General features: G+C 41.3%; 2 protein-coding genes across 4 annotated transcripts in view; one reads left to right on the top strand and one right to left on the bottom strand.

Moving 5' to 3' along the window:
- Positions 1-5,031: 5,031 nt before the first annotated feature.
- On the top strand, positions 5,032-9,849 carry RB195_010442 (uncharacterized protein; the record flags this gene model as incomplete). 2 transcript variants are annotated; one of them, XM_064191444.1, is made up of 12 exons in its annotated part: positions 5,032-5,193; positions 5,641-5,812; positions 5,870-6,049; positions 6,165-6,295; positions 7,693-7,794; positions 7,966-8,193; positions 8,257-8,340; positions 8,487-8,699; positions 8,774-8,967; positions 9,034-9,307; positions 9,373-9,560; positions 9,777-9,849. In XM_064191444.1, 12 exons carry the CDS (start codon positions 5,032-5,034, stop codon positions 9,847-9,849), a joined length of 2,001 nt encoding a protein of 666 aa, XP_064049027.1. The 2 variants fall into 2 exon arrangements, with proteins under 2 accessions (XP_064049027.1, XP_064049028.1); XM_064191445.1 differs by having other exon boundaries at positions 9,031-9,307.
- Positions 9,850-10,310: 461 nt separating this feature from the next.
- Positions 10,311-27,951, bottom strand: part of RB195_010440 (uncharacterized protein) — a gene marked incomplete at both ends in the record, with an annotated part of 53,964 nt that continues 36,323 nt past the window's right edge. For both annotated transcript variants that reach the window (XM_064191442.1, XM_064191441.1), the window contains 10 exons: positions 10,311-10,538; positions 10,733-10,920; positions 11,093-11,216; positions 11,271-11,357; positions 13,182-13,307; positions 13,369-13,567; positions 13,640-13,767; positions 19,076-19,159; positions 25,376-25,486; positions 26,122-26,211. In XM_064191442.1, coding sequence (XP_064049024.1) covers positions 10,311-10,538; positions 10,733-10,920; positions 11,093-11,216; positions 11,271-11,357; positions 13,182-13,307; positions 13,369-13,567; positions 13,640-13,767; positions 19,076-19,159; positions 25,376-25,486; positions 26,122-26,211 — 1,365 coding nt within the window. The remainder of the gene's footprint in view (positions 10,539-10,732; positions 10,921-11,092; positions 11,217-11,270; positions 11,358-13,181; positions 13,308-13,368; positions 13,568-13,639; positions 13,768-19,075; positions 19,160-25,375; positions 25,487-26,121; positions 26,212-27,951) is intronic.

The following is a 27,951-nucleotide window of genomic DNA, read 5'->3' as shown; positions in this document are numbered from 1 at the left end:
ATCACTAGCAACCGATTGCTTCACTGGGCTGCTCAGCAACTGCATCAGGTTTCAGGTCGTCATGACACGATTATGATCATGGGAGAGGTCTTGTTAATCAATTTGCTCGGAAGACAATTCGCTATCACAACTCGTTGTTCCGTCATATTTAATTAGGTATTGATTTAAAATCCACAGCCGACATCCCGGATTTCCCTCCTTCCATGATTACAAGGTGCCCTCAATCAGATCTCTTTAAAAATTTTAAGAATTTGATGCTCTGCACTCTCACTTTTTAGCACCTAAACTACGTTACTCCGTGTTTCCAACAAAGTGTTTTGTTTTCTTTCAAAGGTGAAGGGAACCTAAGTAGAAAGTTGGGTGAGGTACAGTGCGGTCTAAACCCTTTGATTTCTGGTGCTACATCGCGCCAACCATTAACTTCCACGTACTCGAATTTGCAGATTTTGAATGATGCAGTACTGTAACTGAATAACCACTAGATTTTTTACTCCAAACTCAATAGGTGCCATCCCAGATTTTTGGTATGCTGCCTTTAACTTGATTTAACAATGAAGGATGCATGGACTGGATAACACTGGCAAGTACTAGGTAAGCTCGTATTCGTTGCGCGAAAAACCTCTCTTCGTAGCGAAACGTAGCAGTACTTAATATTATTAACAGCATTAATTGACAACAATATTCAATTCCATTTGATTGTTCACGTCTTCTGAACTTCACATTAAAAGGAGGACTCGTATCCTTTTACCTGGCATTTGATATTTATTTCGTGAGGAATGTTTTTTTTTTTGTTTGTGCATGTATCTGTTTGCTGCATAGCTCAGTCTCCGAGTCGAATGAAACACTAGACATTTTGAACAAGACGGATATTACAGCTTACTTTCCACACAACAGCATTGGTCTTTTTATCGACTGACTTCAACACGCTTCCTGCACGCCACATAAGGTTTTACCACTCTTCAATTAAAAACATTCAGCGGCCAATTAAAGCATGTTGGGATCTCTCCACAAGTAGATAGAATAGTGATGTACATAGCTAAGGACTATGATCACGCTAACTCCAAATTCGACCTAGTAATGCAAAAGAAAAGATGTAAGAAATAGCAAAACACGTGGTTGCACCGGTTCTACGCCGCTCCCCAGTGCCCACAATTCCACTAGTGTAACTCACTCAAATAAGGTGAAGAAGCTGTCCCCGCATTCGCAAAATTGTAGAAGCCAAGGGACTCACGTCGTGCTAGAACTGCTGAAAGGTGATACTGCTGGAAGGTGGTGCAAGTAAGGCGGTTTCAGACGCCTTTTTCTTGATTACAAGAAAGAAATGGGCGTGCTAATGATCATACTTGTAAAATACACCTAAACACCCCTATCTATTCGTGATTAAATCCCGACATCGTCAAATTTGTTGTACGCTGCCCTTAAAGGCATCACCCCGCGAATCTGAGGTGGTGCAGATTTCAGGTGGAGTATTCGTATACGGGATGGGAGACTACGGAGAGGGAGGTGATTCCGTCCATTTCTTGCTAATTGGCGTAAAAAACGGCCCGGAAGATGCGGCGCGGCACAAGACTGGCGCGCTCCAATCGAACCTTTTGTACAAAATGGTGCGCCAAAACGAATGAAGCCGTATCTTCCGGGCCGTTTTTTAAGGCAATTAGGAAGAAATGGACGGAATCACCCCCTCTCTCCGTAGTCTCCCATCCTGTATGCGAATACTCCACCTGAAATCTGCACCACCTCAGATTCGTGGGGTGATGCCTTTAACCACTTCGGACGAAAACATCACTCTTATTGATATCGACTTTTGAGCATTATAGTCCCACCTTCAATAAAAACTTGCTGTCAGGTTTCTGTGGAAGCTGATTACGAATAACATTTTAGCCGAGATAGAGGTTTGCTAAAATGTGGAGAATAATAAATCTATTATAGATTACATTAATCTATTATAGATTACAAATGAATTGTGGTAATCCGATCGATTTGAGCAAATGTGCAGGGAATAAGGTAGCTAGTAAATGGTAATATAACAACGAAGTAGACTGGCGGATAATACAAAAGAGATGCGTGCACAAAAAAAAAAAACTAGTTAGCTCATAGCACCGACGAATATGATCACCTCACCAATTTTTAACTTTTTTCTGAACTCGACATCAATGTCTCCTCTCCTCTGCAGAAAGGAATCATTAAAAAAAAAACTTTAACTAACAGCATCAACACGGTTCGAACCACAACAAAAAAGGTTTTGTTAAGCATAGGGAGCATGTGCAGCAACAACACCAAGCAATAAGCAGCTTGCAATTACAGCAACAACTCCAACAAGAATAGCAATGAAAAACATATTTTGTGACTAAATCCAGCATGATGTTTTGTAGAAGTTTTACACGTATTTTGCAAATGGTATGCTCCGACGAGGAGAGAAGTATTTATTAATCCGTGCGCCACCGAATCGAGTCGAGTTTAAAAGCGTTCAAAAAAGCCGTCTTTTTAGGTAACTCGCTCCCCCAATTACTTGCAAAAGAGTAGAGGATATTTTGTGGGCAGATCCACTAGAAGATCAATATGACGCTTCGTGAAACGTTCACAGTTATTCGATTAGCCTCCTCCTTCCAAGTAACTGGCTAAGTTCCAACTAGAAGGATAATGCTCTCCATGAACCACGTCTTGATCTAAACTGCAAAGAATTTTGTACTCCTTGTTAATGAAGTTTTGTTTAAAAAATGCAAAAGTAAAATCAGAAAGTGGTTAAAGCAGTTAAAGGAACGCAATGTGAAGGATGTAAACCAAGAGACACTAATGAAAACGAAAACAACAACGGCTTGAATGAAGTTATAAGCGACCTTTTGAACACCTTAGAGCGGTGCTCACTTCCCAATAGTCAATGTCGATTTTTAAATATATATGTATAAAGTAGCAAGAAACTAAAAATTTCATTTTAACGGAGTGTTCTCTGCAGTTCCAATTTTGTTAAAGGCATCACCCCAAGAATCTGAGGTGGTGTAGATTTCAGGTGGAGTATTCGTATACGGGATGGGAGACTACGGAGAGGGAGGCGATTCCGTCTATTTCTTGCTATACAAAATGGTGCGCCAAAACGAATAAAGCCGTATCTTCCGAGCCGTTTTTTACGGCAATTAGCAAGAAATGGACGGAATCACCTCCCTCTGCGTAGTCTCCCATCCTGTATACGAATACTCCAACTGAAATCTGCACCACCTCAGATTCGTGGGGTGATGCCTTTAATTCTGTTAAAAAAAACTCGGTTTGAGAAAAGGAACGGACCGTGTAGTACCAGTGCAAAGTGGTAAGATTGTGCAACACCAATAAATAAGAAATCATACTGTAATACAGGGCAGTAACTTCTGTAAATCGCGACTTTTTGATTTTTTAATTTTAGTATAAAAAAGAAAATGGAATTCGAGTAAAAAAAATCTGATTAAGAAGTTAAGAGACGAGTAAAGAAATCAAAGTTTTTCAAAATTCAACATTAAAATTATATTTCGAAATCTACCATAGTTCAACACAGCTGTTCCTCGTATTTATAAATTTAAAGAATGATAGTACCAAATCATTACTGCGGGGTTCTAAGCTTCCCTGCTAAACACTACGTAAGCGAGTTGAATTATGGAGCATAAGCTTCTGCGCAATTACTTATCATCGTTCCCTGCCACTCTCTCTATAACGAAAAGTTGTCGCAGGTGTGAGTTCGTAACGATACGCAACCTTGGTAGCTCAGTGCCTGGAGGCGATTGTGAATGCTGATGGTAATAGTAATGTCTCGACTATCTGTATCTATCCATTTGCAAAAATTTCCGAATGTAAACGTGCATAGAGTACAGACTTTTCAGAGACAAGTCGTGGCTAGTGGGCGATCAATTACCATTTTTCAGTAGAATGACCTTAACCAGACACTACTTACGATGATATCGATGAAACAATAATATTAAATATAGAAATGTTGAAAAAACATGCATCATCTATAAAAGTATATTGTCAATTTCGAGACTCGATTTGTGCTTAGGCAGCGAGTCTAAGGTCCGCAAAAAAGGATCAACTCTCAACTACAATACAGAGTTATCATCGTCAATGTAATTGCTCCAACATGTTTCATGCTGTGATGTTGTTCAAAATACTTTAGTGTCAATGTAATTGATTATGGATTTTTTGATGAATTTGACAGAGCAGGCTAAGGAACAAGTCCTGAGAAAGGAAAAGAAGGTAAAAGAAGAAATGAGTGGCGATCGAGTCAGAACTGCGAGCTTTTGCATAGTTAATTTGTCGTTTAATCTTAACTCTAAGACTGTCTTCATGCATATTTCCAAGAGTTCTTCAGTAGAACAATAATTGAATGGATTCAAAACAATGCCATCAAAGAAATCCAGAAAATCGGTCAAACAAGGTATACTCGCCGTCATAACCACAACTTCCAAATCCGGTTTTTCCAAACCTATATACATAGGAATAATCAAATATTTATTAATGTAATAAAGAGCGCTCTTTAGTGAACGACCTTCAGAAATAGAAGGTAAGACATTCTGGGAGCTACCACAAGGTAGAACATTAAATTGGTTTCGAATCAGTGCGCAGAAGGGAACCATATGAAGCCCCAATCTGCTTCTTTTTCCGAGTTTCCTAGTGACGCCTAAGGTCGGAAGAGAGCTAATGAAGAAGTGAGTGAGAGAGGATGCGAGTGATTGAGGGTGGCAACTTTGGTTGTCAGACCAACAGATGGGTCAGGTGGGCGCACGCGGACGCGTCGCGGAAAGACACCTCCCGCCGCGCGGCTGCGATGCGTGTCCGGCGTGCCTACGTGGCTGGCCGCAGCCGCAGCAAGACCTAGTCGATAGTTGGCTAGGCGCCCTCCCCTGTCTGCTGCTGCACCGGCGTCCTGCCCTCAGGATCTCACACTTCTCCTATTCTCACATGGACGCCGTAGACGGCGGATGATTCCCGTTCGTTCATTCTACTGCTCTAGGACGCGCGGCGGAAGAGCCGCACGCTATCTCCGTAGTTACATTGCGGGAGTACACGAAGATGGCCGCCACGTCGAAGTTGTCGTTCCGCGCCAGGAACCTCGACGCCAACAAGGCGATGTGTGTGTTCTTCGCTTCAGAACTCCCAGATCTGTCCGAATGTGCTCCGATCGCTCGAGCCGTCGCGCAGATGCCGACGGGCATGGAGAAGGAGGAGGAGATGGTGAGTCCGCAGCATGGCTGCCTTCACGCAATATCGATTCTCTTTTACACGGCGACCTATCTTTCGACGCTAAACTTTGCTCTGCTGATTTCCACTGACTAGAATGTTTCGTGGTGTTCTTTCTCTCGTTGTATTGCACGTGTAGATATCCATCCCTACACTCAACTAGAACATTTTGCGTCAAAGTGCCGGTGGTCTTTCTTTCTGGAAAGAGGAACAAGCATTTCTTAGGATTACACAATGTTTCACTGTATTTTGAAAGTAGATTGTGCTTGATGCGAAAATGCATCCGGTTTGAAGCATTTCTTAGGATTTCACGTTGAGGCAGTAGCGTAAACAATTCTGAACTTGCGCCGCGCCGTATATCGATCCGTCTAGTAAAGATTGCTTTTGGCGCTATGAGTGAAATGGAAGAGGAAGGCAAGGAGCCTAAAAGTTCATTTCTAGGAGTCTCACCTCCAAGATGCAATTCTGGCCCAACAAGCGAGCACTTCTGGTGTTCGAGTCGACAACCACGTAATTCCAACCCCCAAAGTTTTTCCAGTAGATGCAAACCGTTATGATGAGATCTATCCTGTGCAACCTCCTCCACCGAAGAACCACCTAATAAAAGTTCAAGGTGAGGCAATGCAATGCACATGTTTGGGACTTACGGTAATATTAAAATCGTTTTCAGCTTGGTTGGCTTTGGATAGAGAAGAAGCAGAGTACGATGTCGATTCTGAGGACGAGTGTTGGTTGGCTGGAAGACAGCACATTGATCCGCGTGCACTTGAACGGATATTTGATACTCTTGAAGCGAAGTCCTCGGACAACAATATTTGCCTGCCGGATACTGCTCGATCTGCTCTCTTAGGTTTGTACTCAGCAGGCGATTCTATTTATTTCTGTAAGATTGTTGTAGGAGGATTTCTTTAATATTTTTTTTGAAAGTTGCGGTTTATATGGTTATGTTTTTATGGTTTTTATAGCATTCGATGAAGCAATTGTCGATGATGTTTATGACTACTGGCTAACGAAACGTGAAAAAAGTACGACAGTAAGATCACTTCAGCTGGGAGTTGGAGGTTTAATACCTCGTGTGCGGACAGAATGTAGGAAAGTAGGTTTTTGATATCTTGTGTCTCATACGGTGAAATGCCTGAGTGATACGTCTTTGCATTTCTGGAGGAGCGGCTGCCAGGAGTCATCGCTAACTATGCTGTGCAATTTAAAGGCATCACTCCACGAATCTGAGGTGGTACGGATTTCACGTGGAGTATTCGTATACGGGGTAGTAGATTATGGAGAGGGGACGATTCCGTCCATTTCTTCCTAATTGCCGTAGAAACGGCCAAGAAGATACGGCTTCGAGCGTCCTGGCGCACTATTCCCCACAAGGAGTTCGACTGGAGCGCGCCAGCTTTGCGCATCTTCCGTTTTTTTTACGACAATTAGGAAGAAATGGATGGAATCACGCCCTCTCCATAATCTACTGTCCCGTATACGAATACTCCACCTGAAATCCGTACCACCTCAGATTCGTGGGATAATGCCTTTAAAGCAGCGCAGTTGCTGGCGCAGTATCCTCATTTAGTCCTGTATTACATCTATCACATACATTTTGATCCAGTGTGGTTTTTATGCTGGGTTGCGTGAAACATGTACTTGTCCTCGATAGTTCAATTACTTTGGAGTTTTGAAAATAAAAGAAGTGTGGTTCAAAATTATGGATGGTATTGCCTTTGTGATCAGGGCTGGTGTGGCGCGGTCGATTAGAGGTCCGTTGTAGCCACACGATCGAGGATTCGAAACCGCTCTAGTGCAAACCAAGCCTTTCATCCCTCCGGGGTCGATAAATTGGTGCCAGTTTTGTCTGGGAGGATAAAAACACTGACTTGATCATCGATTGGTCTCCGCAAGTCATTGTATAGGCAAGTACGCGTTCTGAAACCTCAACCATTACGAATTCCAGTAAAACGCGTTGGCGCATCCCAAGCGGATTGATACGCCAATGACTTTATCCTTTTTTATTGTCTTTGTGAGAGGTTCTATTTAAAAGCATCACCCCACAAATCTGGGGTGGTACGGATTTCCGGTGGAGTATTTGTATACGGGATTGTAGATTACTGAGAGATTGGTTCCGTTCATTTCTTCCTAATTCCCGTAGAAACGGCCCAGAAGATACGGCTTCGAGCGTTCCGGCGCAGTATTTTCTACAATGAGTTCGATTGGAGCCTTGTGCACGCGCCGCATCTTCCGGGCCGTTTTTAACGGCAATTAGAAAGAAATGGACGGAATCACACCCCTCTCCATAATCTACTATCCCGTATACGAATTCTCCACCTGAAATCCGTACCAACTCAGATTCATGGGGTGATGCCTTTAAAAGTAACCCACTATATGTACACTTTTCTTCAACAGCGTTCACTCTAATTAGCTGGTATTTCCTCCCGTATTTTTTTATTCTTCTTGCAGTACAATTCTGTATCTAGCTTATTGTCATATGATTTGCTTCAGGATCAACAAAGTGGAGTGAACCCCTATGTTGCATTCAGAAGACGTGCTGAGAAGATGCAGACGCGGAAGAACAGGAAAAATGATGAAGATTCATATGAAAAGGTATAGACTTGTTTAACTGCTATTTTCTGTTTTTTCTTTTTTTTTCTTGAATTTCCTGCAAAAATCATAATCATATTCATATTTGTTAGGGTGGAGGCGAGATTTTAGGGATAGCTTGCTTATTCTAGTTTTGTTCCTGGTACTACTACTCTACTGTACAGACTGTTTCAGGTTCTAAAACTTGGACATGATCTACGAAAGACCGTGACTTTGTTTGATATGGTGAAGAGACGGGAGAAAACTAAAATCGCTCTGATAGATCTAGATTCGGAAATTCTCGCTCATCGGATGGGGTTGCTCGACTTTGGTTCAAATATCTACAATCAGTTTGTTGCCAAAATTCGAGAATCTGGAAAGCACGTTGCCACGGGTGCGACAAACGGTGTTGCAAAATCTGAAGTCAGTTCTCTTCAAAAACATTTCTTCGACTTTAGTGTACTCTGTTAACCTTTTTGTTTCTAGGAGGACGTTGTCCTCCGAAAGAAAGCGAAGCGACGAAAAATCAGGACAGTAACCACGAGTGTTGACCGCGAGGTTCCTAGCAAGGTATTGATAAAATCCAGTACTTCTTTTTTAATATGAATTTCCTTCGTAGTTTCCGTTTGTGAGTAGTATTACGTCGATTTCCTTTTTTTTTCTGGTTTTCAGTGTCTTCCTCAAATAACTTAGTGATAAGGATCATATGTTTTTAGGCATGGCTGAAAAAAAATGCGGAAGTGTGGAATCGTCCTCCATCCGTTTTCGCACCTTCTGGGATATCACCCGTAGTGGAAGTGGATCAGTCTGCTCAAGCGGCGTGCGACGCGAATCTCGACGGAAAGTATGTGTTTAAAAGGAGACGAGGATGTGTGTATCGCAGTCCGCTAACCTCTAACAACGCACCCGAAGACCAATTGATAACAAAGGTATTTTCATACGATTGGATTCAAGTCTATTTAACGCATGACTTATAGCATTATACAAGTTTTTTTTTTGCCAGATTCCAAGGTCACATCACCTCTACGAGACGTATCTGCCTTGTCAAAATGGAACGATTCGTCAGTTTGGGCTCGCACGTCGTAGATTAGGAAGAGGTGGGCGTGTGGTGTTCGACCGATTTTCGTGCCGCGATGCTCCTCGTTTGCCAAACCCGTATGACCCATACATCGATGACTTCCTTCAGGATAACTCAGTGTTGGTGAAGTTGGGATCAAGTTGAGAATTTCCTTGTGTGCATAATCTACTGTCTTTCATTAGCAGGTGTTTTCGTGCTCGTCTTCGTCCTGCGGGTGAAAGTGATGCACAACGAAAAACGCTTCCAAGCTGGAATCGTGTCACGGAAGATTTTTGTGAACGGCGTTGGTTAACGAGCAGAACCTGCTCACATACCAACAAAAGTCCTTCACAGGACTTCCCCAGCCCGGACAGTCAACCTGTGCTTCCAGTGAGCATATCGTCTGATCCGTCACCCGTCACTCAGTCGGGAAACGGATTAGCGGGCAGAGTGGACCCATCCACCCTCATGTCGACTAAGGTAGCAATTCTTGTCAGTTGTAATTTGGTGGTTTTCGAAAAAAAAAAAACAAAGGAATTTTGCAGGAGTATGAAGCCGTATCAGTGTCGGATGAGTGGCGGGAAGCTAGCGGGTCGCCATCGGAGTCAAACTCCTCCTCGGAGTGGGTTACCCCGACAATAGGCGCACAAATGTACCCCGTGCTGTCAAGCGAGGAGGAAGCGCGAACTGGTGATCATCCAGTTGCGAAGCAGCCACCCGTTAATGTCAAAGGGTGTGTGTTTCTCTTTACATTGTGGTTACTCTTCCTCACCATTCTAGTTTCGGAACGAAGTGAAGCAGAAACAGTAAATAAATAGTGTTACCAATGATTTACGCTATAGAGGAAATTTTCGATGTACAGTGACTCAACCAGGGACGAGTAAGAATTGACTACAGATTTTTTTTAAATGAAAAAAGTTTTGTTTCATAGCGAAAGAGAGGTATTCAGGTCCGTGGTCGGTGCAACCGAGATCGAGTACCGCAGTTCATTCCTCCTAGCGCCGCCTACGGTTGGCAGCTAGGTCTCCGCTCTGCCCGAGCACCTTGTACAGCTACTTTCCCTCTCAGTCTTGTAAATGATCTTCGCTTTCCTCATTCAGTGTTTTACGAGGTCTCCATTGTGTTTTAGAATCTATAAGGTCGTTATCATGTGTCCGTTTTTTTTCAAGGTTTTGCGATGTTCGTTTTAATTCATCTGTATCGTTTCTTCATTTTTACCGCTCCATGTTGACTGGTATCCGAAAATCGTGTTGTTGAATTTAGATTTTGTTCTATCGACTTCCACATGTCTGTGATGAAACACACTAAAAATAATTTTTAAAAAAATCATTAAAACAGCTGGTGTTCGATGGCTTGGTATATAATTTTATCTTTAGGTATCACAAATCTTCTCATATGTCACAGCAATATCTTATGCGCGATACAACCCTACTTGTTACATCTGACTTACACTTTCTTCTCAATGCTTTACACACACTGGAGCTCATTTCAGTACCATGTCAAGGTTGCTCTGTTGGAATGAAGATGAGTTGAGTCGCGGTGGGGCTATCGATGGGCCGGGAGTTTGTTCTCTGGGAGCAACAGGCAGGTGTGGAGCTGTACTGGCCGATTCCGACTCACTCTCCAAGAAACGAATAAATTGTTCGGCTATCGATATATCGCCACCACTCTGTCCTCGATTCGAACTTTTACCGTTGACGGCTTGACGAACCTGAAGTTTTGAATGGAAAATGAAAAGGATGTAGATTCAATTCATTGTTAGAAGATTGTTGATGAATGTTTAAAAAAATGGCCCAGTATTTCTTAAGACTCAAACGGAAGTATGAGGTCTTTCCTAATGAGACATCGCAAAGAACATCTATGAAACAGGAGCTAAAAAGCAGAACACTATGACTGTATGCGAACCTTGTGCATGTCCTCAGCAGGATATTCAAGAACGCTTGCTAGTAAAAGCGCTATATCTGCGCGCTTGTCCACTGGAGCAGTAAAGTAACTCAAAAACAGTTGTCGCAAGGTCGCATCGTCCACGCGATAATTTTCAGCTGAAAGTCGAGAAGACGCCCTCAACTCTTCCAGCTGAACTTCGAGATCTTCTGAAGCTCAAAAAGTTAACAAGTTAAGTTATATATATATATATATATATATATATATATATATATATATATATATATATATATATATATATATATATATATATATATAAATCACCTTCTTGTCACGGCATTCTATACTGATTCAATAGCTCTAATTTCTAGTAAACCTCACCGACAACCTTCTGCCGACTAGTGATCGTACTTTTAGCTGACTCCAGAAGATCTTCGACAGTTTGCTTGTCTAGTGATAGGCGTTCCATCTCACCACGTATATTTTCAATGATCGAAGTTAACTCCTGAGAAATTTCTGCCTCGTAAACATTTTCATAAACGTCGGAAAAGAAACAAACTCGAATTTCATTCTGAAGTTGCGCATTTTTAAGGGAAGCATCAGCCAATTCTCGCTCATGATCCGCCGAAAGCTCTCTCACAACAACCTGAACCGAAATCAGAAGTTCGAGAAAGTTAGTGTAAACAATAAGTTATACAGTAAAACACAAAGTCTGAAGTCTTTGAACAAGTACAACATCAAATATTTGAAAAATCGCCATGATACCACGAATGATATCAGCAGCGTAAGTGCAAATTCAATTTTTTTAAATGCAGAACTTATGGATTTATGGAGTTAAACAGAACTTGCTGCCGAGGTTCTTCACTGGTTTTTCCTCGAGTTTGTGCGCCCTACCAGACTTCAACAGATTTTCGAAAGTCTGCATGTCTATTTGGACTATTATGGACCACCTAGGAGGAGAAATTCCGTCGGAAGCTTCATAGATCTTAGAAGGCAAACTTTAATTTCTTCTTGAAGTTGGTATAATCTTAACAGTTGGACTAGAACAACTGACTTTTCAAAAGATTTTTTTTTCTGATCATGGTCGCTATCAGCAGAGTACCCGTGTAAAATCAAGTTTGAATACTCCTTAAATGTAGCACTGAGCATCTTAAGAAGTGAAATCCGACGTCAGCGGGAGTCGGACTGGTACATATGTGCACATCACATATGTACATGTCTGGAAATATTTCATGAAGAGAAGTAAGGTCAACTCTGGTTGAGTGCTTTTTTCTGGAGATGAATCCTGTTCACATTTGTGCTCCATCGTCGTCAGAATGCGGTAAGATTGCCTGAGATGGGTCCCACGAAGTCGAAAAGCCGTAAGAGTGATGCGACTGTGCCAGAAAACAGAAAGAAGAACCGGTTCCACTACGTCAGTATTGTGCGTCGGCGGCGAAGAACAGTCTGACGTCGTGAGATTGTTCTAACGGTGTCAGATCGGCGGCCAAGCCTAGAAAGTAGAACCGTGGAGTTGTTTGGGCACGACATCTCGCAATAATTCCAAGCGGATTTGTCAAAAAGTACATGAAACATCAAAACTGTTTCTATGTCTGTGATAAGTGCAGGCGTAGGGTTTGAAGTTAAGGTGTACTCCGTTCATATACTCCTCTAGGCTTTCCTCCCATCGTGCTTGTCAAATTCTTGCAATTTAGACGCACGCAAACAGATGTTTAAACAAAAGCTGACACTTTACGTGATCTAAAGACTATATCAGTTTAATGATGATGTTCACGTCATTTTGTGTTACTGCAATATTCCATATCAGTTGCTGTAAACATCAAGAAAGGGTTTTGTTCTATACTTCGAATAATGTTCAAATCATGGCATCAAAAGAACATCAAATCTGGACATTTGTTAATATGATGTACGAACACCTTTAGGAAGGAAACTGCAAAATATTCCCTTTATAAGATCTCTTTTAAAAACCAGTAAGGAACACTCGATAACAAGAACAGTTTTGACCTCAGCAGCCTTACATTAGATTTTTACACAATAAGAACGAAGAACGGAAATTCTTTTGATTTCTTAAGAGTAAGGACCATGCTCGCAACAAAAAAAAAAAAGGAAAGAAAAATGGCACAATAAACTATCTTTCGATTTTGTCTTTATTCTCTCGTCTTTATGACTGCTTTCAGGTACGTCTTCCTCATAACGAGATCATACTATCCGTCAGTTTTTTTTTATTGCTGAGCACGGTTCTTTCAATCTATTATCAAATAAATTCATCTATAATACTCACTTCCACCTCTCCTGTGTTGCTTCGGTGAGAAAAAAAGAAATGAAAGCTCGAATGAGAAACGCAAATAACTATCAGAAGCTAGAAATGATCAGAAAAGTGGAGATAGAATTACGTAGAAGAGTAAAGTAAGGTATCTTTTCCGTTAAAATGCACAACTTTCAAATAGTAGGGAACATCGACACCGAATACCTGCAGGCTCGTCAGCGCTTCACTTGCTTCAGAACGTAGATGTTTCTCTGCTTCAAAACGAGATTTCCACTCCTCAGCCGACTCTTCTGCTATTACAACTCGTTCTTGTAATGCCGACAGCTCTGCCTAGAACCCCCGATAATCGCTATCTGCTCCAGTCACAAAGAATTACGAAAAAAAAAGATACCTTCATATTGTGAGTAGTTTTGGCCGCATCTGAATCAGCGGCTGTAAATGAGTCTTGCAAAAGACGAATCTGCTCTCTGAGTTCCGTCTCTCTTTTCTCTGCTTCCACTGCTTCAGTTGTCGAAGTCTCCTCAATGAGAAGTAAATGTTCTTTGAGCCGCTGAAGCTCACGGGACAACTTCTCTCGCGACTCTTGTTCGCTAAATTTACACCAACTGTGAATTAAGGCAGTGTCTCGCTAGAAATTACCTGCCAACATTTGATTTTCTCACCTAGTTAGCACTTCCTTGGCCTGTCGCTCCTTATCGTATATGTTTTGTTCCAAAGCAGCAACCTGAGCTAAAGCTGACTCTAGACGAGAAAAATATTCCATACTTTCCGCATGCTTCTGTGTTGCCACCTTGAAGATTATTTAGGAATTAGGTATGGAAGAGGAATCAACAATGCGAAAGATCTATTGAATAGTGCCGATTTTAGGAAATTCTGTATCTTTCAAATTTTCATCACAAACTACTTCAGCCTCTATGGATGATTATTATCACCTAGGCACGTCGACCCATCAGACACCTTAGGTCACACAGTGAGCTAAGGTGTCTGATGGTCTGACGGTGCCTGTTACCGCACTGATTACTTCATGTGAAAAGAATAGAATAACTACAGAGAAGAATGTTATACCTGCAGAGTGATAACTTCAGAATAGTCTGGTTCATTTCTGTTTTATTCACTTCATTTCTTTTTGTTTTACCTGCCTTCTTCGCTCTTTGAAATTAAAGTAAAGACGTCAAGTCAAAGAAATAATTATGTTTAAACGAATCTTTCTACGATTACTGGAATGGAGCAAAGGAGTGACGAAGAAAAATGAAGAATCACTGGAGTCCAAATCTGAATAGAAGTATCAAAGTGTGGATTCAGAATTATGTCAAGGATTAGCAGCTCAGGAAGACAGAGCCCCACCCTCACTATCAGAATCTTCAATCTCAAGGGTTTCCAAGGGTTTAAAACAGACAACTCTAAAGCAATTCGCTCTGCAGGTATAATATTCTTCTCTGTAGCTATTCTATTCTAATCAAATGAAGTAATCAATGCGGTTACACAGCCGTAGCTCAATGTGTGCGTGATGAAAATTTGAAAGATACAGAATTTCTTAAAATCAACACCATTCAACAGATCTCTTCCTGAAAAAAACATATCCACTTGATGTTCGGAGAAACTTCCAATAAATTGCAAGAAATAAGCTTCTTGTAAAAACACATGAAATGTTTTATATTTTTGTAGGTTCAAAACTGACCTTAGCTGAGGCATATTTTAGAAAAAATCGGAACAAATCATACATGTACAGAGACTGCTCTCTATTGTGTTGCGCCGACAGATGGCAAATTTACTTTGTTAGCGATTTACGAACCGCCAAAAATAAGAGTAAGAAATGCAAGACACTGAAGTCGTAACTTTAGCTGCAAAAAACACAAAGTCCTTTTGAATTAGAAAATCAAGAGACAAGGCCATTCTACAAGAAATAGTTTCCTTGCAGATTTTGTAAGAAAATAATTTTTAAGCTGGTAATATCGGTCGTTAGTGGAGCTGAAACATGTCACTTCAATCAAATTTACAAAACCTTCAGAGTCATTGAATTATAGTTGCGTGATATCAAATTGTTCGCGATAGTATGTAGATTACGAATGTGTAGCTATCATTTCACTTTTCGGAAAATGTATTCACGTCAAAAATCATATATTCTTGGGGCGCAATTATCTCGGACTCACCCTTGTTAATGTGTAGCCGCAGGTAGTTTTTTCAAAGTGTTTTCTTGATAGGTCTCGAAAGTTCTAATTACATTCAATAGGTAGAGCTTAGGCTCACAAGTGTGTTGATGTATTGGTCTTGTAATAAAGATCAAATTGAAGCGAGTTATGAAGAAAAGACGAAAAGGATATATATATATATATATTGATTTTTCTTCGGTTAAGTCTAGTTCATAGAATGGAGAGTGACGTAAAAAGTGCAAATCCTTTCAAAAGAGAGAAAAAAAACGCTGGTCGTGTCCTCGTTGACAGTTTGGTAAGAGACGGTGTAGGGAGCTGATGGTTTTCGTGAAGAATAGGATGGACATAGTAACATTTGTACAAGCCGCACTTTGCATTAAATGGATCAGGACTGGGCACTTAAACCATTCAGTGATGTGTCGAAGTTTCCTCTTAATCTCAAGCTCAAAATCAGTGAGGTTTTGCCAGCAACCATATTCAAGTAAAACCAATGAATAGGCTAAGGGAACCAACACATACACAAATATACCACTATAAGGTGTCTCGTAGGGAAATTCGTACATGGAGGCCGTTTCCCGCGCCACTTTGCAGGAGTAATAGGGAAAATTGAGCTTGAACACACTTATAACTAAAAACCTACACTTATCTTCTCTTGGGGAGATCTCAAAGGCCTCAACTTTGTGGTATGGTGTCGTTAAGTCAATGGAAGTAAAGCACGACCGGCACCTCGTATTTTCGCGATATTTCTGAGTTTTGAAACGGTGGGTTGGTCAGCCGTGCTAAACTCTTCAGAATCTGCTATTTGTTGTTTCACTCGTTTAGGGTAACTGGTGTGTAGAACGTGTAGATGAAAGATAATAAGCAGATTGTACGATGGTTGTTGATGTCATGTGGATAACCTTTCTTATACGATAAGATGGTCTTGTTAGTCTTCAACTGCTCAGGAACCTTGTATTCTGCCTGATAAAACACGTTAATCCTTTGTTGAAAACGACTGGCGGTAAGTCGTCCAGGTGTTCAGACTCTGTCGGGAACGGATGAAGTACGGTTCTTCACCGGCATGACTTCAGAAATAAGAACCTGTGGGATGACACACCCTTCTTCCTTCAGATGCTCACAAGGGAAGTGGAAGTGGCTGTCAAAGAGGTCCGCGTAAGAGTTGTGAGTGACCTTCCCTTTCTCGATTTGGTAATTGTTCCATCTGGGTTTCAGAGGAAGGTCATCCTCGTTTTACAATTGGCAGGGTTCCGACGGACGTAGCGAATGCACCTTTGCTGCGGTATCAGTGCCAGTATTTTTATCTTCTTAATGCCTTCTTACCAGATTAAGCAGATGCATGCAGAAACAAAAAAAAACATTCTTCATGAAATAAATATTAAACGCCAGGTAAGAGGCTACGGGTCCTCCTTTTAATGTGAAGTTCAGAAGACGTGAACAATCAAATGGAATTGAATATTGTTGTCAGTTAATGTTGCTAATAATATTAAGTACTGCTACGTTTCGCTACGAAGATAAGTTTTTTGCGCAACGAATACGAGCTTACCTAGCACTTGCCAGTGTTATCCAGTCCATGCATCCTTCATTGTTAAATCAAGTTAAAGGCAGCATACCATAAATCTGGGATGGTACGGATTTCAGGTGGAGTATTCCTATACGGGGTCGTAGATTATGGAGACCAGGGTGGTTCCGCTCATCTCTCCCTAAATCACTGCAAGCAGCCGGCCCCTGAATGCCTTCTATTGCAGCGTGCCACTCTTGCACGCGTAGCGTCCCTTACTGCCCATCGGGGAAGTACGAATTGATTTTCGACGAATCGTAGGGCGGAGGCGGCCCAAGGATGGCGTCGTACAAAGCAGCATTCTGGAGACTGCTGTTTGCAGTGATGCAGGGAGAGATGGGCGGAACTACCCCCGTCTGCATAATCTACGACCCCGTATACGGATACTCCACCTGAAATCCGCACCACCTCTTATTCGTGGTGTGCTGCCTTTAACTGAGAGTTACAATTCGTTAATCGGTATTGTTCCGAGAATTGAACGCACAGTTCTCGTAATCATTAAAATTTAGAGAGCTCTCATTCTGAACGTTTAAATTCCCAAGTTAACTCTCTCTCTCTCTCTGTTTCATTTTTTCATTTAAAGACAGCTCTCCACTTGCAAACCTTCTTTTCCCTAGAGAGCTTGTGCTGACTGCTGCATCACTTGTATACTCAGCTTGAAATGAACCATACCAACAGTTTTGAAACTCTTTGAAAGTTAAGCGCATTCGTCACTTCACCACTTGTGCGCATAATCCATAAAGTGAAGCACATAGTGAGTTATCATCGTTCTTTTGTATTCTTCAAACACATGACCATCAACGCCTCCTGTGCTAACACGAACTCCTTTTGGACGGGTAGTTGAATTTTGATAAGGATAAAGGATGAAGTGTTTGGCGTTGATCAATCCGCTTGGTGTGCGCCCCCACGTTCACTTCAACGCTGAATCGTTTGTGGTTTACGAACGTGTAACTGGCCTATACAATGCTTGCGGTGGCTAGCCGATGTGTCAAGTCAGTGTTTCTATCCTCCCAGACAAGTCTGGTACCAATTAATTTACCCCAGAGGGATGAAAGGCTTGGTGAGTACTAGCGGATTCGAACCTCCAATCGATCGCGCAGGAAGCGGAACCGTACAAATCGCACGGATCAAATGGAAAATCAAAATCAAACGGAACCGCTACACTACACTCGCTGACATTTTCTCCTCCTTGTCAGTTGAAAATAGACAAAAATGAAGCTCATAATAACACTATCAAGGAAACCACAGAAATCGCTTACAACAGTTTGCATACTGTCTGCTCGATGTACCCTTGCTTATGCTGAACGCTATCAGGCGTTGCACTCTTTGGAAACCTACGGGCTACGGATTGAGGAACAAATCGTGTATGTTAAATACTATTTAATAGAAAATTTTCTATTAAATACAACTCTACAGAACAATAACGTCTTGAGTTTTTAAAATTATTAAACTGGAGCGCCAAGAGAACAAAATCGACAATTTTCGACACCGTTCAATTTTTGCATTTAATCGGTGACAACGCTGTTGTACCAGATTCGTGTTGGGGGTGATTTGTACCCTCGTAACCAACGATCCCTTCCTATCGACTATCAATAGGTTCTCGTATTCCTCATAATGTTCTTATTGTATTCCTTTTTTAATTTCTTCCTGTTCTTCTTCACGTTTTCACTCCTCATTCAATGTTCTTTAGTGATGGAATTACGATTAAATGCAAGAAGCAACTGGTGCCAGAAACGCTTTGTCCGCTTGATTTTGAAGTAAAAATAGAGCGTAAAAATCAATAAGATAAAAAGCCAATACAGAACGTCCTGTGGAGCAGAAAAATCCTCTTCAAAAAACCCGGCTTAAGTTTCTTTACTTCTGTCTGGATTTTTAAATAGAAACAAAAAACCTCGCATTAGTTCTGAACCGGCACAGTTACATTTTGGAAAGCCACTAAAGTGTACCAAGAGAGTGTCGTAAGCAAAATCAAGTATGTAAAATGTCGAGAAGGAGCATGGAATATTTTATGTCAGACGTCAATTTTTGCAGAAGATAAAACAGCGACAAACAAATGAGGTCTGGACGAGACTTTGCTGTAGATTGGGAAGGTTAGAGAAGATTATCTTTAAGGACGATATATCTGGGTTAAGATGAGTGCAATTGCATCAGGGTGTTGATATTACCGCACCGATCAAGTAATAAGTCAAATATCCGGAAATAAAAATACAGTAGCAGACAAAAAAGTTGTTCTGAACGCCACTTTCTTCGAATGAAATTTGGTTAATAAATGAAGACTATCAAGTAGTAAGTAATCTAATTTAATGTAATGAAATATCCACAAATCTTAGAGAATGATGCAAATTGAGGAGGAATGTGTTAATTTCAACACCACAAATGGTGTAACTAACCTGTCGAAGCTGTTCATTCTCTAGAAGGAGCGATTCCATCACAATTTTCTTTTGATCCAACTTACTCCGGAGATCTACAATCGCCTGTAATGCATTTTTGAAGACTAGTTGAGCATAATTGTCTTAGTTGCAGACATGACTCTTCTTTCTGAACTCCAACAATCACATTGTACTGTAAAATAAGGAACTAAGTTGTCCGATGTACACCTACTAATATCTCACCGACGATATCTTCCAGCAATGATAAGCTCTATCAATATTTTTTTGCATTGCGACCGAGGCAATTCATTCATTCTCCTTCACTAAAAAGCTTTCCAAATTTTTAAAGTAATTTATGGAATTCTTCTTTGATGCGTATACGGGGTCGTAGATTATGGGGAGGAGGGTGATCTGGTCCATTTCTTCCTAATTGCCGTAAAAAACGGCCCGGAAGATGTGGACAAGGCTGGAGCGCTCCAATCGAACTTGTTTTAGAAAAGAGCGCCCCGGAACGCTCGAAGCCGCATTTTCCTGGCCGTTTTTTACGGCAATTAGGAAGAAATGGACGGAATCACCCTCCTCCCCACAGTCTACGACATTACTGAGTTGGCAAACTTGCGCACATTGATTATTACTCTGGTAATAACGTCCTTTTGCTAAGCGTAAGCGTATAGGCATAACCCACCTGAAACCCGCACCACTCCAGATTCGTGGGGTGATGCCTTTAAGTGATGAAGACACTACTAAATAGAAAACGTGCTTACGCTTAGCAAAAGGACGATATTGCCAGAGTAATAACCAATATGTGCAAGTTTGCCAACTCAGTAATTGCTTGTATCATTCTCCGTTATAACAAACTATAGGACATGTTGCAAAGAACTACCAAAACATTCCACGCCGTCTCGTTAACGGAGGTGTTCGAGAAAAAGCTTCTGCACTTCTTACCCTAGATTGTAGGAAATATCATATTGAGGATGATAGACAGTTGAAACAACTTCAGGATTTTCAATCTGATGAAAATGCGAGATTAGTAAACCGATGTTCATGCTATCGGGAGTATCGACTGCACTGACAGTAGTATCTTTTAGGTGAAATGGATGTTCCCCCACTGAAGGGATCACACCGCATGGCTACGTGCAGCGTTCGCAGGTGGCGGATAGGAAGCTAACACCTGACCAAAAGTGACGCTGTACCTGCCCTTGAGAAGCAGGGGACGGACTCCCTGTTTCTGATATGCCAGGATTGACGCAGAACACAAGTCTATCTCGAACACTGGTGTGGCCTAAAGCATGCAATTAGGTGATTAGGAGGTGCAAATGAGACAAAAAAGGAGTCACACAGAGCAAACAAGCTTCATTGATCTGCCACGGAAGGACACGACGCCTTCCAACAAAATCCATGGGACTAGAAACCTACAACCTGGTGATGTGGGTTTTCAAATTATGCGCAAAGACAAAGACATGGCAACAAGAAAGAGTCTCCTGACTCTGGAAGAAAGCCTGGTAAGGTAGCGCCAGGAAGGAGGGGATTGCGGTAGTCATCTAGGCTGCAGAAATGAAAAAAGGACTAAGATGACCATCTGTATGATATATATGCCATACATGAAAATAGAGAACTGTTATTAGGAGCATGCGGCAGTAGAGTAAGTTGATGGAGTTCTTATCCTGAGGCACGGTAAAAAAAGCACCCGTAGAATTCTGGGCGAATGCCTCCGAGACAATACGTCTGCCCTATGGCTATGCTAGCGGTGGGGGAAAACGCAGACATGCCTCAAAGAAGCCACGCTTCAGTTGTTCACCGAGAAGCAGACAACCGTCTTACATGCTGTTTTGGTCATAGAGAAGCGAAGAGCAACACAGTTGAGGAAATATCTAAAGGAGAATGGTAACAGTTGTAATTAACGAGTAAATTTGAAACAATGTACTTAATAATACATAATATTCTGGGTAGTGCCCTACCCTACTAGGCGAAATATGAGCGAATTTTGTCTATATATTCTCCTGAGCAAGTTTAGAAATCTTATCAAATGAACTCTTTTTCTTCGGAGAGGTTAGTTATACGGAAGGTCCCTCCATTATGCATCTACCTTCAATTCAAACGACTAGTTTTTTTTTCTTCTTGCAATGCAGCTTTCTTCTGTTCCGATTTATTCGTCTGTTTCGTGAGTATCATTATTGTACGTAATTTTCGAATGGGAACAAATTAGGCTACAAAAATTTCGAGACATACATGACATCGATAGTCCTCGTTCCTGTTCCTTTGGAGGCTGTAATATTCCTCTTTCAACCAGAATTTTTACATACTTAATTTCCAACTCTTAAATGCATCTTTCTTCATATTTCACGTGAGGATTTGTCTTGTTTCCGGTACGGCAACAAATTTGAGGTCACCTCAGATCACAAAATTTTCCCTCAAAATTTTCATTAGGGAATTCAAGTGGCATATCTGCTTCCCCAAAGCAATTTGTGAAGGTTTCCTACACGTACACTAATCTTAGCAGTTTTAAAATGGTAAAGAAATAAGTGAAGTGGTAGACTTCTGATATTGAACAGAAAGTAAGCACATGGAGCGGAACAATAGACATAAATGATAGGAAAAATTAGGGAAGGAACAAACGAACTCTTTGCAGAGCGTTGAAGAAAGGTAAAAGCGTTTTAATGGAAGAATGGAGGGCGTACTAAACATACTAAACATACTAAACAATAATAATACTAAACACGCCGTTCGCTTCCTCATTTATCCATAGATGATCTTATGGATGCGATCACTTCTAGTCCTTTCTGTTCAAGTAATGCTAAGATCGAACGTTTAAGAAAGAGATTCTTCGCACTAGATTCTTCTTTTCTTTCCATGTTTAAATTGAGTCCTCTAACATTGTCATATCTCTTTGGAACCCCATTTCTTTTGGAATTCATTTCTTTGGAACCAAAACCATGATTAAAGGTAACAGTAAAACCTGGAATAAAATCGTCACAAAAAATAATGTCTAGGAAATATATAATGTTGGAAATGCAGGAATAAATATTTCAATCTATTGCACTTTTTCCACATTTTTCTGTTTTTGTTGTGCTTCCACAGCAGTACCGATCCAGGTGCTGTTCTGGAATTGTCATATAATGCGTAAGTAGGAAGCCTACTAATCAATCAAACACTTCTGTACACTCATTCACGTTTTCTTAAAAAAGGAACTGCGGTTGTGGGGACTTAGTTAATAACGTAAAAAAATGGTTAGTTAACGATAGTTCGGTTAATAAAATTCAAAAGAAACTTCCAACCTGTCTCTATAATCGTAGGACTAATCATTTACACTGTTTTGGAAATTTAGAATTAAACATTCATGTACAGTATACATAAGGTTTATTTACCCTCACTAGCATATGGGAGAAACTAACTTGCCTTATCAAAGTCAACATACATTGCTACATAGCTTTGCACAATGGTGAAAAGGTAGAGTGCTCACCCACCAGGTGCATGGCGATGGTTCGGCACCTCATCGTTGAGGAGTTTCGCATCATTATGGAGTATTTTCATGACACACAGACAAACAAAAACACACACGTGACAGAATAAGCCCGTTATTATATACCAGGCTGAACGTCCAGTTAAAGCCGGACTTCAAACTTTCTATGGTGTTCTCTTCGCTCGCCTTCATTGATCAGTGAAAATTAATTGTAGTGGCATTTTCCGTAAAACTAGAATTGCGTTCTTCTAACAAAGCTTCCTTTTTTTTATAAATATAGGTGAAAGATTTCATAATTTCTTTCTAAACGCTTCAGTTCCACATTTGAAGATTACTCAAACTTCACCTTCCAACACTTCTTCGATTCCAATATAATATAAACACAGTTTGAAAGTATTACTCAAAGTACAGGTTTTTCTTCTGGTTTCTCCCAAGAGTTACCACAGTATGATATTCTAACATACAATGACGTAACGACATCATCGTACTGATAAATATAACGTTCGACGTCAGATCGTGTAAACTGTTGGCTACTATTTAGCCGTTTCCACTTTGTGAAGAGACATATTACCAACGTGAGCCAAACATGGAAGGATATAGATAGCGCGGAGGAGCTATAGAGGTGTAACGCAACGGTGCAGTAGCCATGGGTATGGAACGGTTCACAAAGTTTCATTCACGTTTTGCAACATGCACATGAAGTTGTTGCGCCGTACTACTGCAGCGCGGCGTTCCGATTCCACGGGACCCATGTCGCTCCATTCTACTGCTTTACGACGCAGACGCACCAATTCCACGCCATGAGACCCAAGTTACCTTACGACTCCCTTCCCTTTCTACCCCACGCCACGATAGGAAAATCCCATCACATGCTTGATCTTGGGCCCAGGACTCAAACTACCGGCGGGTGGCGCAGCGAAGTGCCGTTTTCATTGAAACGGTCAGGGATCAATTCCCGACATAAGTGAACTGTCTGCATTTACCGTTACAAAGAGAGGATTCAGTTTTACTTTTTTCGAGTTCCTTTTCATTCCCTTAAACGTTAGTTAGGAAAACTTGAAAAATTTGCCGTAAAGTCTCAACTAACTATCGAAAAAGAATCCAGAGTATCCCAGGTGATATAACGTTTTTACAGAGCAAACCTTCCTCTACAAGAAGCACACTTAAGTATCCTTCTAGGGTTTTTTTTTGCGAAAAGTTATAAATGTTTATTTCAACCTAACAAAATCCGACCTGTCCAGCAGTCCAATCAGGGTCAGCAATGTATCGACCTCGTAGGGATGAAAAGCTAGGTTTGCACTAGGGCGTTTTCGAACCATCCACCGTATGGCTACAGAGGACCTCTAACCGACTGCCGCACCCACCTCAGTGTATAATAACTGAATATAAGACTATAAATTTTCAGCCTTCAAAGTCGTAGCTCAGCTTCGAGGCAAAAATTTGATCGCGATCTAGATAGAAACAGTTTTAAAGACATAGCTTTTCTTATTGATTTGCTTGAGCTGTGGCCAGGATTGGTAATTATATTAATTAACAGCTAAGGTTTCGGCGTTTTCGCCTTCGGTCCGCCCCGTAGATCAAAACCCGCACACATTTTGGGGCTAGTTCGTTAGTGATCGCAATGCGCTCATCCTTCTGTTCATTTTTGGACTTTTGGACGTGATCCAAAATGCCTCTAGTGTTCTGTGTGCTATGATCTCGGACTCGAACGATAGTATAGTAACCTCTACCTCTATTTTGGAGTTTTGATGGCTTATTCTACGGTGAGCTCCGAGAGGGGTGGAGAGTTTAGATTTCGCGAGTCCATCTAGATGTTCCTTGACCCGAACACACAGTGGGCGTCCCGTTTCCCCTATATAATCGTCACCCCACAACCTGCACGTGATACGATACGCTAATCCTGAAACCATGCAATCACCCTCTCTGCCATAGGGCAAAGCACGCAACTGCGAGTTGTGCAGAGTCGGTCATACGCACGATTACGCACCAGCTGGCACTTGAGGTTTGCTGGTGGTCTTTCCACAACCCTCACGTCGTTGTGAAGATCTGCTGTTCGCAGAGAGCTCCGTACCGTGCTGCTCATATCATCAGATATGTAAGGTAAACAGAACGGGATCTTTTCTGGGTCACTACGTTGGATCTTCGAGAAGGTTGTCGTGCTTGTCGAGCAAAACAGTCTTCAGCTGGGATATTGCCACTTTAATAAATAAATATCAATACCAATCTTGGCCACAGCTCAAGCAAATCAATAAAAAAGCTACGTATTCAACATGCCAAGATTCAAGGACAGTCGAACATGGGCAATTTTAAAGACATCAAACTGAAGGCGAGTCTTTTGCTTTGGTAAACACTAATAAGAAAGCAATATCTGGTTTACAAAGATACAAATAATTCTATCCAAGCTGTTCCAGAAATGAGAATTATCTACTGCTATTAGTAAAACTCATAGTTGAAACGGGTCTTTTTTCTTGGAAGATCTTAATGGAGCCTAACTCAATTATATTTGCCCAAAGGGTATTTTTTCGTTTTGAACAACTATTAGAGGCAGCGCCAAAACGTATGACCACCAGTTGACAAAAAAGAGGGAATTTTTACGACTCTTCAAGGTTCAAAACTTGTTCCGCCTTGAACTCCTGAACTTCTCCAAAATAGGAATAATAGGTTTTTTTAGAGGAAAGTTTCAAAGATTTCGAGCACTCGCATGAAGTATATATGTAAGTGTCCCAGACGTTTTACTTTCGGCGAATTGTAAAAATGACTACAAATGTAACTCATGGAAGCGTGAGGTACATGTGACCTTCTCACTAACTCAAACACAACATAAGGCATTTAGTTCAGCTTGAAAAAGAGTAGAGAATTACCTCCTGTGATGGCGAATTTTCCAACTCAAGACGTCCCATTTGGTCAACTTGTTGTTTGGTCTGGACATTCTCAGCATTTGTTGAAGAACCTTGCATATCACGAGAACAACACTGAATCAAAAATACCTTAATTGTGTGCTCTCTTAAAAGGAAATGCTTATATTGAGTTGGTAAATAAGTCGTGATGTTCTTTCAAGTGAAAATTTTATGTGAAAAATAAAATGCGTTGGCTACGCGTCTCATATTATTCGGTAGAAAATAATGTGCTCTACAAAACAATGTATTTAGTTTTTTTGTTGCAGACAAACTTTCTATTCTTAAACTGATGAAATTTTTAGTCTTCTATTAAAATGGAGTATCAAGTCCAAAACAGTATTATCTGCAGATATGGATTTGAACAAGCTTTAAATACTTTCCAGTACTGCCGCAACCTATTTGGTACGTACGTTGTACTTTGTTGCAATACCGTGCTGCTAACCGTACAAAAAGTAGCTAACTTTACGTTATATTAAGCAAAACTATCACAATCGTAATTTTTCCCAATCGACTTCAGTTTGTGAACTGATTGGTTGTCGCCGTTTACGTGCACTTGAAAAAACGTCGGCAATATCTTGCGCGGTATAGTAGGAGGACAAAATGTAGACGATATCATTAAAAACGTTGGAGTGGAGGCAAAACAAAGAAAATACACATCCACTCCCTTTCGTCTCATAGCAACATTAAAATAATGGAAACGCAAAGTTTACCAAAACCAGGTCAGAAGGATCTCCACGCGGATGTACGGATAATTGTTCCGCTTTTACGAGTTTGCTTTCTTCACGATCTGACAAGGTCTCCTGAAAGCGAAGTCACAGCGTCGACAACGTATGTAAAAAGTCTAAATTTTTAACGCTCTCTTTTGGTTGTCGCCTTGTAACGTAGCGTTGTAACGTATCCTCCAGTACGCCTCTTCCAGTTCAAGTTATCACACCATAAGAATTCACTTCTCCAACCGACCAGAAAAGGGCTAAAATTGCTGCGCTTAGCACGGCAGCCGTATCACCATGACATTATTCTGATGAATAAGACCATGTGATGAAATTATCATAATAACACTAGGATGCAGCTCTCATAACTCGTATATCTCGAAGAGAACCGTCTTCGTCGAAAGAAAGCGTTTCCTGCTGGATACAGAGTCACCTCGCTGGTCACGTCATGTGCTCTTTCCTTCTATACGTTTGTGGATTCTTAGCAGTTATCCAAACTCCTGCGAGCAGCAATTTCGATCTCGTACGATAGGATAGTGATCGCTATGCTAAAACGAGCATTTTTAATGTCATTGTCTCGATGAAATCCAAGAACGGTCACGGTTCTCGGACAAATTGACAATATTTTTATTTACTTTACAATTTTTTAAACGATAACTGTAAATCATTTGAAGTATGCCCCATTGGCATCGATGGTCTTCTGCCAACGTTTAGGCAGATCGTAGATGCCCTTGCTCCAGAACGCTGGGGACTGCTCCTTGAAGAACCGCTCGAGTGCCTATTTGATGTCGTCGCGGGTTTGGAAGTCTTGACCATCCAGATAACGTTGGAGATAGGAAAAAAGGTGGTAATCCGAAGGAGCCAGGCCTGAGGGATACACTACCCTGGGTGTGGTAAAATGGTCCAGCCGAATTTCATCAGTTTGGCCTTGGTCGTTCTTGCAATGTGCGGCTGAGCGTTGTCGTGCTGGAAGTAGACTTCGCGCTGCTGTGGGCGTGCATTTTCGAGATTTGTCTTCAAATTCTTCAGTTGTTCAATGTAGACGTCTGCGGTCACTGTACATCCCTGAGCGAGCAACTGTGGTTTGACTCCTCCCAAGAGCGATTGTCAGTTCGCGAGTGGTTTGATACGGATCGGCTTCCATCTGTCTACGCAGCAGGTCCAAATCCAACTCCACCTGGCATCCCGAACGATCTTCATCTTCGATGGAATAGTCGCCCGACGCGAGCTTTGAGTGTCACTTGTAGGCTGTACTTCTTACTGGGGCGTGCGCCTTGTAAACTTCCTTCACATTTCTATCGATATCCGCGGGTTCTTGGCCAGATAGATGGAGAAAGAGTATGACGTTGCGGTTATAGAGTGACGACGGCTTGAAATTGCGCAGCATGGTGGCAAGAAAAGATCTAGCCCAGTGTAACTGTTAACCTACGCTTTGAAGAGCCTTTTACAGTCTATCAAACAGTAGCTAACACATCCATTTTTGTCGGCTCTTTGCTGAGTGATGATCTCTAGAAATCATCACTACCACATTGTCTGAGAACTTTCGACTAATAATAACCTAATAACCTGATATTAACCTAATAACCTAATATTATGCAAACACAAAGCGATCGCCCCTTTGGCTCCATGAAGCGCTCCGTACGCGTTTTCCGTGGGATATTATGTAAACTACGCCAGGATCCTTAAGAGTCGCCTTCCTCCTTGAATAGACATATCACGCAGTTCGAAGTGAAGTGGAAGTGATCGTTTACTCTACTGCGAATTATGCTTGAAGTTCGCATACGATAGTTCACCAAACCCCTCTTTGGTCCTCGAGGCCTAACCTCGTAT

Source organism: Necator americanus, chromosome III (genome assembly GCF_031761385.1).
Source record: "Necator americanus strain Aroian chromosome III, whole genome shotgun sequence".
Classification (NCBI taxonomy): Eukaryota; Metazoa; Nematoda; class Chromadorea; order Rhabditida; family Ancylostomatidae; genus Necator; species Necator americanus.
Note: the sequence above shows the minus strand (reverse complement) of the source record. Positions and strands in the feature narration are given on the sequence as shown.